The sequence below is a fragment of the Sphaerodactylus townsendi genome, linkage group LG10, assembly GCF_021028975.2.
Source record: "Sphaerodactylus townsendi isolate TG3544 linkage group LG10, MPM_Stown_v2.3, whole genome shotgun sequence".
Classification (NCBI taxonomy): Eukaryota; Metazoa; Chordata; class Lepidosauria; order Squamata; family Sphaerodactylidae; genus Sphaerodactylus; species Sphaerodactylus townsendi.
Window position 1 is genome coordinate 80926459 of NC_059434.1, and position 14822 is coordinate 80941280.

A 14822-nucleotide genomic window follows, 5' to 3' on the forward strand; every position below is an offset into this window, starting at 1 on the left:
CTCCGGTGCTTAAAATGTTGCATGAAGGGGCCATGCTAAACTCGGCGACTGTTCCACCCTCCCTGGGATCCTAGTGGTTTCTGCAACTTGCACTCTCTGGATGTTCTGCAAAGATGAAAAGCTATACTGTTTGGCCTTCCCGGAGCTCCACTGGTTATGGGCTGCGGGATCTCGATCGCTTTTCTGTGACTTGGCGCTCTTCTCCTCCTGCTGCTCTCTTGCCCCGTAGCCCTTAGACAGGTACGCAGCGGTGCTGTCACCCCCATCCCTCAGGTGAGGCACCCATGCTTGAGAGCTGTAGTTCACAGACTGTGCATTTCTGGTGGTTTCCTGGATGACGGGTGTTGCCGGATACGAGGACCCAGAATCATCCTGTCTTGGGGAAGCTGGGCGGACCTGAGGATGAGTTCTGTAAAAGGCAAACCTTGCAAGTGGGTCACTTGCGTTCTTCTTCTTCTTCTCTGACGTCAACGGCACACATTCAGGATGATAGAAGACAACGGCCTTGTTGGGAATGCTTTGGTTTCCGTTCTCGTCCAAGCTAGAACGCTGACTGCAGGCTGGAGGCTTCTCGTGGGAGTTTGGAGAAGAAGCGGGGGCTGGCATGTACCCACGCTCTTTGGCAAGCGCTGGGTAAACCATCCCGGTGCTGCTTGCAGAAGGGTGAGGGACCTGGGCAAACAAGTTGATCTAGGGAGGAGAGGTATAGGGGTAGGGACACTAGTTAAAGCAAAGGCTGCCTCCATTGAGCCTCCTTCAGTGAATATATACCTGCTTGGGCTTCATGGTAGGACTGCTCTCCGGACTCTTCTCCATCACCGTGTGGAGCTGTCCTTCAAGGAATGGAGATTTCTGGAGCTGCCCCAAAGGAGGAGTACCTGGGCCCAGGTGAGTCCAAACGCCTTTGCAATGAGTCCTACATGGCTTTCGGTGATCAACGCTGGACCAGGAACTGGGTCCTCTCCGTGGGTGCCCTGTCAGCCAAGCCCATAACTATCTAATGGGTTGAGGTGGCAAGGGAGGGTTCTTTCATATAGTGGGCTCTCGGCCATTCGGACGCACTCGGCTTCCAGGGCCTCTGCTGTAGCCGTGCAACCGGCCAGAGTTGTAACCTTTAGCCTGGGCCTCGCCGCCAGGCAAAAGAGCAGAAGACTTCACCTCATACTCCTCCGAAACTCCTCGCTGGGCATTGTAGACGGTTTTAATGTACCCACATCGAAGCCCGTCGCATTCCTCCTCCCAAGGCCCTCACCGAAATGTAATGCAAGGTCTCCAGGGAGGAAAACTGCTCTTTGCAGAACGTAGGCGCTGGATATTCGGGTATGCTGGAGCTGGTGGAGAAAGAGCTGTAGGCGGAATCTCTCTTGCTGTGGAGGTGAGGCAGCTGGTCGATACTGCTGGTGGATTTGGCGGGTGACAGGTGGGTGGCTGATGGGGAGTTACCCCTGCAGGTGTGTGAGTCTATGCTCGTATAAGCCCCCCGGGGAGCTTGCATCACTTGGCTAGGGCTTCTCCTCAGATAGCCATGGTCATAGCTGGAGAGGTCGCTTGTGGAGGAGCTGCAGATGGGATGCAGAGAGAGAAGGAAAAAAGAGTTAACATGTGAGCAAGAGAGAGCTGTGCTGGCTTATAAAGGGACTCTGAGAGATATGTTTAGTTTTTAGAGGAACAGACGAAAACCCATATTTGGGCCTCGCGCCGTTCTTAGTCTGCCGTCGTTCCCGGTTTGCGAGGAGGCATTGCTTCACATTACAACACATGTCTTTTATTTATCACTGTGAAGGGAAGGAAAAAATAGACGGAGGCACGGAGGCTTTGCAGGGAAGTCCAAGCGTGTCTGCTCCACCCCGGCGACCCATCAAAAGCATCTTAAACATTGCCAAAAGAAAAAAAAAGAAAGAAGTCCAGACATCCTGAGAGAAAGAGAGAGATTGGGGGAATAAGAGAAACCGGTAAAGGGCTAAGGAATTTGCTTCCTCTTTGCCTCTTCTCTTCTTTCTTCCTTATTCTTTTCTTTTCTTTTTATGGAGGTGAAGGCTATACCCTGGCAAGCTTCCTGGAAACTCAAACTGGGCAGGAGACATTTTGTTTGCTGAGAGAAAACTAAACAGACATGACAGAGAAAGAGCGAGGGAGGGATGGATGGATGGAGAGGCAGAAAGCTCACTAGTTTCAGTCAGACACCAGCTGAGACTCTCTAAGACCTTCCAATGGGCCAAGTTGTACTTTCGAGGGGGTTCAAAGATGGTTACAGAAAGAACAGGGCAGCTGTACTTGTTAAGGGAGCCCCGGGGTTGGAAAAATAGCAAACAGCGTCCATTTGTCATTCTAGCGGCTATGCAGACAGGAGGAAAATGGCTTCTTGGGGTCTTTGGACATTCCTTTTGCTGATACCAACTGCTGATGATGGGTCAGCCTGAAAATTGGCTAAGGGCATACAGACCTAGGAAACTGTCAGTTGTCTCACATTAATCTACTGAAAGTGGTTGGAGCTACTATTAGCTGAAGCTTGAATGCACCATTTCCTGGGTAAAATGGTAATGAGAGAACATAAGAACTAGCCTGCTGGATCAGACCAGAGTCCATCTAGTCCAGCATTCTGCTACTCGCAGTGGCCCACCAGGTGCCTTTGGGAGCTCACATGCAGGAGGTGAAAGCAATGGCCTTCTGCTGCTGCTGCTCCTGAGCAATCTGGTCTGCTAAGGCATTTGCAACCTCAGATCAAAGAGGATCAAGATTGGTAGCCATAGATCGACTTCTCCTCCATCAATCTGTCCAAGCCTTTTAAAGCTATCCAGGTTAGTGGCCATCACCACCTCCTGTGGCAGCATATTCCAAACACCAATCACACGCTATGAAGAGGTGTTTCCTTATTAGTCCCTCATTCTTCCCCCCAGCATGTTCAATGTATGCCTCTGGTTCTAGTATTGTGAGAGAAAAATTTCTCTGTCAAAATTTTCTCCCCCATGCATAATTTTAGACTTTAACCATATCCCCCCCCCAGACGCCTCCTTCCAAACTAAAGAGTCCCAAACGCTGCAGCCTCTCCTCATAAGGGAAGGTGTCTAACTCTTCAAATTCATTTACCTCCAAGGTTCCTCTGCACTTTTCTATCTCTTCGATATCCTTGAGATGTGGGGTGACCGAACTGGAACATTAGTACTCAAGTGTCGCATTCACTGCTTTATATAAGGGCATGATTTTGTAGTTTTATTTTTCAATTTTCCAATTATCCCCAGCATAGAGTTTGCCTTTTTCAATAGAACATAAGAACTGGCCATGGATCAGACCAGAGTCCATCTAGTCCAGCTCTCTGCGCTGCCTGCGCCCAGTGGCCTGGGCCGCTGGGAGCTCACATGCAGGAGGTGAAAGCAATGGCCTTCTGCTGCTGCTGCTCCTGAGCACCTGAATGCTGCTAAACATTGCAACCTCAGATCAAAGAGGATCAGATTGGTAGCCCAGAGATAAAACTTTCTCCTCCATCAATCTGTCAAGCCCGCTTTCATCCGGGTTGGCCATCACCACCTCCTGTGGCAGCATAATTCCAAGCATAATCACCGTTGCGTGAAGAGGTGTTTCCTTTTAATAGTCCCTCATTCTTCCCCAGCATGTTCAATGTATGCCTGGTTCTAAAAGTATTGTGAGAAAGAGAGAAAAATTTCTCTCTGTCAACATTTTCTACCCCATGCATAATTTTATAGACTTCAATCATATCCCCCCTCGACGTCTCCTCTCCAAACTAAAAAAAGGAGAGTCCCAAACGCTGCAGCCTCTCCTCATAAGGAAGGTATAATCCTTCAATGTCCTCAGGTAGCACTTCTCTGCACTTTTTCTATCTCTTCGATATCCTTTTTGAGATGTGGTGACCAGAACTGAACACAGTACTCCAAGTGCGGTCGCACCACTGCTTTATATAAGGGCATGACAATCCTTGCAGTTTTATTATCAACTTTCCTAATTATCCCCAGCATAGAGTTTGCCTTTTTCAATAGATATCTACCTCACATATCGACCTCTCACTGATACCAGGAAGCATGAGAAATTCCCATGTTTCCTCACGTGTCTGAATGTTACTACACATATATATGGCAGTGAACAGGCCAGAAGCCTGAGGCCTACTGTTGCCATGGGCCTTGCCTAGAATTGCTAACTTAGTCCTGGCAGCTCCTGGAGATACAGGGGGAAGGGGGACCCCTGATGACTGGCATTGTTACCATAGAGTTTCAGGTGAACCCTAGAGGTCACCCCAATGCTATGACGTCACATCCTAGTTTGTGCTGGAAGTGATATTGTAGCGTTGGTGCAATGCTGATCCCTCCCCAATGAAAAGTAGATTCAGAAGTCTACCAATTCATATGTGAAGCACCATCATAAGTAGTCACATTTACTGTTTTTTTTTTCACTGCAAATTCTAGAGACTGGAAAGAACAATTTGAGATTCTCCATTCTTTAAAAAGAATAAACTGTTTAAAAAAAGACACTGTTAAGCCCTCACTCAAAACAACACTTAGAGGTCTAGAGCTGACTCCAGCCCTGGACTCAAGAACATATTGCAGGTCTGGATACAAATATGGCCACCCCACAGATCAGCCCTGGCAACGCGTTTGTTCCTTCCATGGTTGCATAATATTGGTCTCCTCAAGCCAAGCAGTCTTGACCAAGTTCATCCTGAGTTTCCCACCAGGGATCTTATCCCCACTTCTAGTCCAGTGGTGGCGAACCTATGGCACAGGTGCCAGAGGTGGCACTCAGAGCCCTCTCTGTGGGCACTCGCACACAGAGTTCATCATGTGGGTGGAAAATCACCCCACACACAAACACATCTAGGCTGGCCTGGGCATGATCCTTTACCTGGGAGTAAGCTCTATTGCTGGCAATGGGGCTTGCTTCTGAGTAAACCCTCCTAGGATTGAGATTCACCCATTTGAAGTGTGATTCAGAGTAACGCGTGATTCGGAGCCAACCGCTTTTTTTCAAAATGAAAACCTCAGTATTCAGGTTAAATTGCCGTGTTGGCACTTTGCGATAAATAAGTGGGTTTTGGGTTGCAATTTGGGCACTCGGTCTCGAAAAGGTTCGCCATCACTGCACTAGTCTGATTATTATAGCTCTGATTATTATGAGGTAGTCATGCTTAAATCTTTGGTGCCCTTTGTGGCCGTTGCCCAAAGGCTAGGCCGCCTTCTTTCGTGGAGGATCTCTTCGTGGATGGCTCCCAGGTGAATGATGACTTCCCCCTACCCAAAGGGAAAGGGAAAGACATAGCACAGCACAGCAATTTTACTTGGGCAAATCCATTTGCCAGGTGAAGCAGAAGAACGAATACAGAGAACGAGGAAGTAACCAGCAGGACGGAGTTCTGGCTTCAGCTGAATTAACCACAATCTAGGTGATAGCTTTTATGAAAAGTATAACTTGCGTTTTTTAATTATCATTTTGGACCAGTGTGATTGCAAACTGCTTTTGTCCATTTCAACAGAACTATCTATTTTCCTGTTTTAAAAGGTCATTTTCTCAGCGGCGTTTGCTGTTTGTTGTCTTTGAAACTGAGAAGCAGATGAATATTCTCAGCCCCTGACACCCTCACCCCTTTGACATGCTCAGTACCTAGGGCTTTACTGACATGTGCCGATATCGGCCTTTCCATCCAGGGGCCTAGCAATGTCCACTAAGTGCCGCTGGTGTCCCTCCGTGAGAAAACACCTGGAGAGTCAGCATCTTTGCCAGAAGAGACTGGGCAGACACAGAGCAATCTGCGGGTTGCAGCTCTGCCAGGTCATCAGCGTCGCCTCTGTGGCAAACTTCCCTGGGATGGAACAAATGCTTTTGCCAGATGATTTGTGCTGGGTGTCAAGGGAGAGAGAACACACATCTCCCTGCTTCAGGGTTGTTGGGTTTTTTTGGGGGGTAATCTTAGAGTCTCTTCCTGCTTTCCCATCTCATGGGTCTTTTGATCTCCATAAATTACTCTTTTAATCTCCATAAATTACTAGCGGTGCCAGTATTTAGGTTTCACAGAGGGGCTTGAAATTCCAGTGCCTGCATTGGGGGAGAGGGGAGGGACAGCCAATTGCCTTGTGCTGAGATTCCAAATCTGCGGGAAAAGGAAAGATCTGCCAAGAGACCGAGGATTTGTCTACACATACACAAAAGAAGTCGGAGAAACATCCTTAACTCTTTCCAGCTGGATCATGTTCCGTCTTCCCAGAGTCTTTGGCTACTATTATTGGTTCAAAAGCTAAAACATCCGTCGCAGCAGGTAAGTGAATCATGTAGTTCCTAATGGTGCTCTCATACAATCAGTTCCATGTAACAAACTGACTATATGCCCTGACCTGGATAGCCCAGGCTGGCCCGATCTAGTCAGATCTCAGAAGCTAAAAGGATCAACCTTGGTCTGGTCAGTCCTTGGATGGGAGACCACCAAGAAAGTCCAGGGCTGCTATGCACAGGAGTAGTCTACTCACAGGCAAGCCCTGACAAACCACCAATTAACAATCTTGCCTTAAAAACTGTATAGGGTTGCCATGTCAGCTGTGACCTGATAGCAAAAAAAACCAAGGAAATTCTTGGTACAAAATTGTGTTTTAGTCTTTTTTTACAGTAAAATGTACACCCCCCTGCTCTTATAGGCCCTTCAAGACATTAAATATCGCGCTTTCAAACCACTTCTTCACAACTGTTTTGGCTCGACCCAAGACATGCAGAATAATGCACTTCTTTCTAAACTAAGCTTTCTTCAGTAAGCTCCTTTGAAGCTGTGCAGAATGGCAAAATCCACTTGCAAACAGTTGTGAAAGTGGTTTGAAAACGCATTATTTTGCGTGTGCGGAAGGGGCCTTTGAAAGTGGATTTTGCCATTCCGCACAGCTTCAAAGAGCACTGAAAGCTGTTTGAAAGTGCATTATTCTGCATGTGCGGAATGAGCCTCAGTTAGCAGCCAAACCAGAGGTTTGAGACCCAATCAGGGCTGGCAAGATCCTTCCGCCTGTAGAGAAACTTAGCAAAGCTCAGTGCTTCACAGCAAATGAAGTTGCCTCATGCTGAATTGGAACATTGGTCCATCCAAGTATCTACTGACTACTCAGACTAGAAGCAGGTTCAAGGTTTCAGGTGGAGGCCTTACACATCAGCTACCATCTGATTCTTTTATCCGGAGATTTCATTCATTCATATTCATTAATTCGTTCAATTTATACCCCACCCTTTCCCCAGCAAAGTCGTGCTCAGGTGACTAACATCTTATGAATACAATAGATTTTAAAATGTACAATATAACATGCAATTAAAAAAAACATGTGGTCTAATCTGGTTAAAACATATCTCTTATACTGTGATTTTATGGCGCCCTAAAAATGTGACATTACTACCCTAAGGAAAGATATTCCCACACAGTGGCAAGCCAGATGCCCGGGATAGCAGTGCAGAAGCTCTTCCAGCAAGCCATATGACTGTGGCATCGGCTGGCATCCCTAATGGGAAGTCGAGCATCTGGCAGGTTCTTTTCAAGGCTGTTAGGGGGGAGGGGGAACAGCAGATTATTGCTCAGAGATGGAGAAAGAGGCTTTTACGGCAAGAGAAAGTGAGCATTCTTCTTCTTGGAATGGGAAGCATTATCTTGCATTCATTTTCAAAGGCAAGCTTGCAGCCAAGGTGTGGCGAGGCTTACCTGGAATGGTAGGCTTGGTGCCAAGGAGTGCCAATCATGCCCTGAGATATTTGCATCATACTGAGATCGGGTGGGTTGTCTGGGATTTTGGCTGAATGCCAAGAGTGCGGCCGGCCCCCGGGATCACTTCGCCTGGAAAGGAAAGGAGAAAATAATTTGAAGTGGCCTCTAGCCTAGATCCACTGGCAGGTGGAACAACAGATATTATATTATATTATTATATTACGTTTATTTATTGTTTAGATTTCTTAGACCGCCTAATCCCCGGAGGGCTCTAGGCGGTTTACAACAAATACAAATTACAACAGTTAAATATCACATTGCTATTGTCGCAACCATGTTCTTGGGTCTGTCCAGACTAGGAATATGTCTCAGTTTCTATCCTATTGCTTATTACAGGCCAATCTGCTGTTATTTCACAAGCACAGTTCACCAGGACAATCTCTTGATCTCAGCCCCATCAATGATTGATTTTCCTTATTAGGACAAGTGCCAGTGTAGTGGAGGGAGGGGAATGGGAGAGGGGTGGCATGCAAGGGAAGGGGAGGGAGGGGAGGGGTGGCATGCAAGGGAGGGGAGAGGCCCCGGCATTTGGACATGGCCCACCCACCCTAGTGGAAGGAGGGAGAGGGGAGGGGTGGCATGCAAGGGAAGGGGTAGGGAGGGAGGGGAGGGAGGGGAGGGAGGGGTGGCATGCAAGGGAGGGAAGGGGATGCCTGAGAACACTTGAGTCCCAATCCCCCAGAATATCATTAGATTTATCACTGTACTGTAAATCTGGCAACCATAAATAAAATTTTAAGCGAGTCAAGACCTACAAGAGAGATATGCTTTGACCTATAATGGAGGATCAAATATACTATGGGCTACAATCAAATATATTCTTGCAAAATGTGCGATAAATGTGTACTATAGTTTAATGCAAAGTGCACAAGTGTAAACACAAAAAGCAGCAAAACAATCAAGCAGGAACAACACCAAATGCAAGAATCCACCTATTATACAAATGTCTGATGGGAGACTGCTAAGTACGACTCTGCAGAGGAAGGCAATGGCAAATAACCTCTGCTTCTCAGCTGCCTTGAAAGTCTCTTGCTGGGGTCACTAAAAGTCAGTTGCGACTTGAAGGCACGTACCATGTTTCCCCGAAAATAAGACAGTGTCTTATATTAATTTTTGCTCCCAAAGATGCGCTATGTCTTATTTTCAGGGGATGTCTTATTTTTCGGTGTTCTGTTCGTCGGGCCTGCTTCCAAACAAAAACTTTGCTACGTCTTACTTTCAGGGGATGCCTTATATTTTGCACTTCAGCAAAGCCTCTACTACGTCTTATTTTCAGGGGATGTCTTATATTCAGGGAAACAGGGTATCTATGTACATAAGGTATGTCTCAGGATCTGGTTCATGCGCTTCTGTATCTGTCAAATCAGAGGCGTATCTAGGTAAAATGTAGCCCAGTACAAGATCTGAGTTTTCTGGGGCCCCTCCCCAACTAAATGGGTGGCTACCCCACCACGACCAAACTTTTTTTTCACCAGGAGGGCTGTGAGGGCGATTTTCCACCCCCCCATGTGACTAAATGGATGCAGCCCAAAGACATTTGATCCCATATGTCCCCCTGGGCAGTACGCCCGTGTTAAGTGGTCCAAGGTCAAAGGTGAGAAATCATTTCACGTTATGGGTGATCCGTAAGGTAGGAAACCCAATGCCTGAGAGAGTGAAAGAAACATTTTCCAAGATAGGATGCAGGTCATGAACGATGTGTAGGACTCATCTGAGCTCCAAACTGCGGATAATAACCAACTGCAATTCAATTAAAACACCCACAGACAGGCTTCTCAGTGTTTTCTATATGGCAGGCACATGGGGAGACAATGTAATGTACACTGACTGGAAGATCTGTAAAACAAAGCAAAACTCAACGAGTAACTATAGACTTCATTCAGACATTAAGACAAAGAGATTCGTCTGTGATGGGCACAAAGTCAACTTGTTCCTGGGCGCACCTCCGGTTGGAAAAACGACAACCTGCTAAAAGCTTAGCAGTTAAAGGAAATCCAGCTGAAAGAATAGTGTAGTCCACTTGTACCACAGGGGGAGCTAAAGTGTATCCTCCAGTGCTTAAGGTTTATTGGACGTTTTCTGTTGAAGTTCAGCCTGCCTCTTGTTGTTTATCTCTCTCTCTCTGCTGTGTGTTAGTGTTCTAGTCCAGTGGTGTGAATCCTTGGCATGGATCATATCAGCCCCTCGCCAGCATGGCCAAATGGCTATGCCGGCAGGGGCTGATGGACGTTGTAGTCCATAACATCTGGAGTGCCAAAAGCCCCACCACGGTGTCCCTGAAGGTCAGTGTTGTCCTCCTCGAAAGCTTCCTGCTGCTGTACCAGTGATGGCTGTCAAGACCTGGCTTCACTGCCTTTTGACAAACCTGTTGCAGTAAAAATTATTCCAAAGCACTGGAGTGGATTGGGGTGCTGCGTGGTTTCCGGGCTGTATGGCCATGTTCTAGCAGCATTCTCTCCTGACGTTTCGCCTGCATCTGTGGCTGGCATCTTCAGAGGATCTGGAGTGGATTGTTTCTGGAACTCTGCCAACACCTTGTTCCACCTATTACAGGTGAAACACAACCGAATGCTTCCAAAGTTTGAAAAGGCTGGCCTCAATCACCAGCCTTTTGTAACATCCAAACGTGGCAACAGGATCAATTTATTTCCCACCTTTACCACGATTCTAATTCTCCATTTAATTTCTGCTTTAGATTCTGAATGTGTCGAAGGGAAATGAACTTCTGGTCACCCAGGCACCTGAATCCAGACATCACAGAATAATGGAGGCTGATCCAAGGGTTCCCAAACCAGGGAACCTTCCATGACACTTCAAATTCAACAGCTAGAAAGGAGGAACAGTGTGGACTCAGCAGAAAGCTAAGTTCGTTCATGCCTGTAATACCAGAATGGACCCATGGTCATAGAGTTGGAAGAGACCCCAAGGGTCACCAACCCCCTGCCATGCAGGAATACACCATCAAAGCCATCCAGCCTCTTAAAAAAGGTTTTGGTTATACTGTGAGACCTCAGAACTTGTCAGGAAAAGAGGAAGGAGAAGAAGACATCAGCTACAGAGTATTCCACTCAAGAGTATTCATTGCCTTCTTCAGCCAGCGACTCCGGTCTTCCTCGGCGGACTCGGTGGCAGGATTTTACTATATTGAGACTAGCCCCTTTTCTCTCTATGGATCCTCTTTGGGATTCTCATCTCTGTTTGCCCTTCCTATAGGACTTTGCAAATGTAGTGCTGTCAGCTGCAAGAGTGATATGCTTCAGAGTTGCTCTTGGGTTAAGTTATTCCAGACACTCCAGCATCTTAAAAAGTTTGAATCCAGTGGCACCCTTAAGACCAACCAAGTTTTATTTTTGGCATAAGCCTTTGTGAGCATGCACGCTCCTTCAGACTCGAGGAAGTGTGCGTGCACACAAAAGCTTATGCTAAGAATAAAACTTGGTTGGTCTTAAGGGTGCCACTGGACTCCGTTTTTTTCTGCTGCTTCAGACCAACACGGCTACCTATCTGAATCTATCGCAGGGTCTATCTCAGGGGTCGGCAACCTTTAACTCCGAAAGAGCCATGGGGGAATGGCCCCGCCTCCCCAAGCCCCGCCCCCGCCCTCCCCAAGCCCCACCTTCAGCCTGCAAGCCAGCCATGCATGCTGACGGACAGAGTAAGTTGCAGGGGCGGCTGCATTTACGGAGGACGCCCCCAGCCGGGCAGGTGACAGCAGGCACCAGATGAAGGAAGGAGGGGAAAGGACACCGAAGGAAGGAAGGAAGGAAGGAAGGAAGGAAGGAAGGAAGGAAGGAAGGAAGGAAGGAAGGAAGGAAGGAAGGAAGGAAGGAAGGACAGGCGGAAGGGCAGGAGAGCCTTGAGGCAGGCAGGCAGGAAGGAAGGAAGGCAGGCAGGGAGGCAGGCAGGCAGGCAGGCAGGCAGGCAGGCAGGCAGGCAGGCAGGCAGGCAGGCAGGCAGGCAGGCGAGGCAGGCAGGCAGGCAGGCGGTGAGAGGCAGGCAGGCGAGGCAGGAGGGTGGGGAAGGGAAGGCTTAATGCCAACGGCGGCAGAGATTGCACTTGGGACGCCGGAGCAAGTGTGCCTCCTTCCTCCTCGCAATCCTACTCCTCCCTTCCTGCCGGCATCACTTTCCGCGCGCCTTCCCGAAAAGAGCGCCAGGTGAGGGCTCCTGCAGGATGAAGAGGAGGCGAAATCGCGACTCCCGAGCCTGCTGGGTTGCCGGCCCCTGGTCTATCTGTACCATCCCTAAAGTTAAACATCCAAGAGATTCTGGTATCAGCGATTATACTTGATGATGAACTGACTGGGTTCTCTGAGACCAGTTTTTCTGTTGGTCAAAAAGAAAGGAGTGGCAGTTTGGGCCCACTAAAAAGGCTAGGCTGAGAATGATGGGGCCCGCATATCTAAAAATCATTTGGAATGGGGGTTGCATTACAGAAGGACATTAAGTGAGATTAAGTGGCTTGATCCAACCTGCAGTTCTTGGAACTCAAAGCAGAAGTGAGCAACTTTAAAATTTGATACCATGATAGCCACATTTACATGTGCAGGACCAAATTACAGGTGAAGCAAACGAGTAAGGGAAAAAGACACGCAGTCAAGCCTATTTGATCAACAGCATGAAATTGATTTGTTTCTGAATATGTTTACTCAGTGAGACTAGCTCAGCAGGCCTACTTCTGAGTATATATGCATAGGGTTGGGTTGCAAGGCCAGCCACACACCGACTGCAGACTAAGCCGCCTTCCCCCAGCATTTCATGAGTTAGCAATGCAGAAGTTGCGCTGTGGCATTCATAAGCATCTTTTGACAGCAAACCTCTGGCCAAAGCAGTATCAGATGGGCTTGGGTTTTTTTGCCCTGGGCTATTTGCTTCAGTTTCTTCTTCCTCGGAGGGCCGAACCAGACACGTTCGAGGAGTCACATAATTGGAATGTCCAGGGGTTTTTTAGAAAGAGAATTTTCACACCTGGGAACTTGATTTGGATCAGGACTGCGGAGAGAAGAGTGTGTAGAGGGGAAATTCAATCCCCCCCCCCTCCTGTAGTCCCAATCTATACAGGTGCCTTGCTAGGATTAAGAAGAAGAAGAGTTTGGATTTATATCCTCCCTTTCTGTCCTGTAAGGAGACTCAAAGGGGCTTACAATCTCCTTTTCCTCCCCCCGCCCACAACAAACACCCTGAGAGGTGGGTGGGGCTGAGAGAGCTCTGAAGAACTGTGACTAGCCCAATGTCACCCAGGTGGCATGTGTTGGGAGTGCACAAGCTAATCTGGTTCCCCATATAAGCCTCCACAGCTCAAGTGGCAGAGCAGGGAATCAATCCAGTTCTTCAGATTAGAGTGCACCGGCTCTTAACCACTACACCATGCTGGCTCTCTGAATGGGGTCGGGAGATCTCCCAGACCTTCATACAACAGAGATCTGCTTCTGAGAATTGACTTATTAGCATGATATCTCTTCTCCCCAAATCCTGCCCTCTCTGGGCTTCACCCCAAATCTCCGGGAATTTCATAATACAGAGCTGGCAGCCCTAGCACTGTTCGGTGTCTGAAAATTACATTTTTAAGGATCTCTGGGAACTCCCAGCGCACGTCTGAATTGATTCTGGCCTTGCCTCTTTGTGAATTAATATATCCAACTGCAAACCTTCTTAGAATCTCTCTTTTTTTTAAACTTCTGTCAGAGATTCTGGTCAAACTTCAGTTGCCGTAACTGAACCGCGTCGGAGAGCTTGCCATAGCTGGCATTCAGTGACTAGGAATACACAATTGTGCACCTGCAAGGAATTGTATGAGGGGGCTGAGCCTCAGAGTACAAATGTGGAAGCGGGAAAACAAAGTGGAGTGGGGAAGAGCTGCTGGCTGGATTCAGTCTCGGGGGGTAAGGCAAGGCAGTCAAGGAAAGGAAAGCCACAGGGTGGTGGAAACCATGATGAAATCACAAGTCGACTTTCAGCATGAGCTAGCTGATGACTCCCGCAGCCTCCTAGGCCCACAGCAGCGATCAACAGCTGCGAAGAAGTTAAGAATGCATCATTGTGCGGGCTTTTTGTAAGCAAGCAAACAGCGCAGAAGATTAGGAAAGGGAAGAAAAGGAGGAGAAACCCGCCAAAGCCCCACTGGTTTCATAGGAAGGAATGTTAAAAGCACAGCTTATTGAAGTAAATGCAAAACAAAAGCTATGCGATTCCTTTTGACAAAGACGAGACAAAACAGAGCAAAATCAGTGTGCGAGTGTTATCTTGGCTGGTCTTCATAAAAGGTACCACAATATGGCTTTTGTTTCTCAGTCCCGCTGTGGGCCAAGGGTGGTGACCTGCTACTTCTGTCCCCATTGAAAGAAATGTAACTTAAAATGTTTAACTTTGGCTGAACGCTGCCCAGGACGAGTTGGCACCATTTCTTTGTCTAAAGGGGTGGAGGGGAATGTGTTTTGGTGGGAAAGAAACGGCCAACACAGCTCGCACTTTAATAAATGGTGAAAGCCAGCCTTTCGAGAGGCAGGGAGAATAAAGGGACGGCCCAAAAGGAATTGGACACAATTCCAACTCTTCGGCGACTGCAAACATTTTGTGGGTGGTCAAGTATGAAAAAAAGGGATTGGTTTTGCTGTTGGGAAACAGGGCATACACGGGCTCAGTTTGCTGTCTGCAAAAATCTAGGATTATACATTAGCTTGGCTACAGTCCAAATCTGTATTAGTCTAATACAGTTTTATGAAGTGGGGAAATTAGTGTGATAATTAAGGCTCTCTGATTACAGGCTCACGTGATTAAAGAAATTGGATACGTTATTTAATATTGGAATCAATCTGCATACGAAAATAGCCGTGGTTTTTGAAGATGGGGGAAATTACTTTGTTTTCACTGGCTGATGACAGACCACATGTGTCATTTAGGAGAGGTATTCGTCTTTGTGTGAGAAAGGGGAATGCTAGTCCAAAGGTGGCATTTGCGATCTACAGGTTTTATAGGTACTCGAATTTTAAAACACCTTTTTTTTCCAGAGTTGCTCGTCCAATTGGGAGCACTTTCTTAGTCCATTAAAAGATTAACAGATTAACCTATACATAATGTAATTCTAAACAGA

General features: G+C 47.4%; 1 protein-coding gene across 1 annotated transcript in view; it reads right to left on the reverse strand.

Moving 5' to 3' along the window:
• The window catches only part of SHROOM3 (shroom family member 3), a 228812-nt gene that overhangs the window by 30106 nt on the left and 183884 nt on the right, over positions 1-14822 (reverse strand). The window contains 3 exon segments of the mRNA XM_048508765.1: positions 37-1212; positions 1214-1559; positions 7670-7801. Coding sequence (XP_048364722.1) covers positions 37-1212; positions 1214-1559; positions 7670-7801 — 1654 coding nt within the window.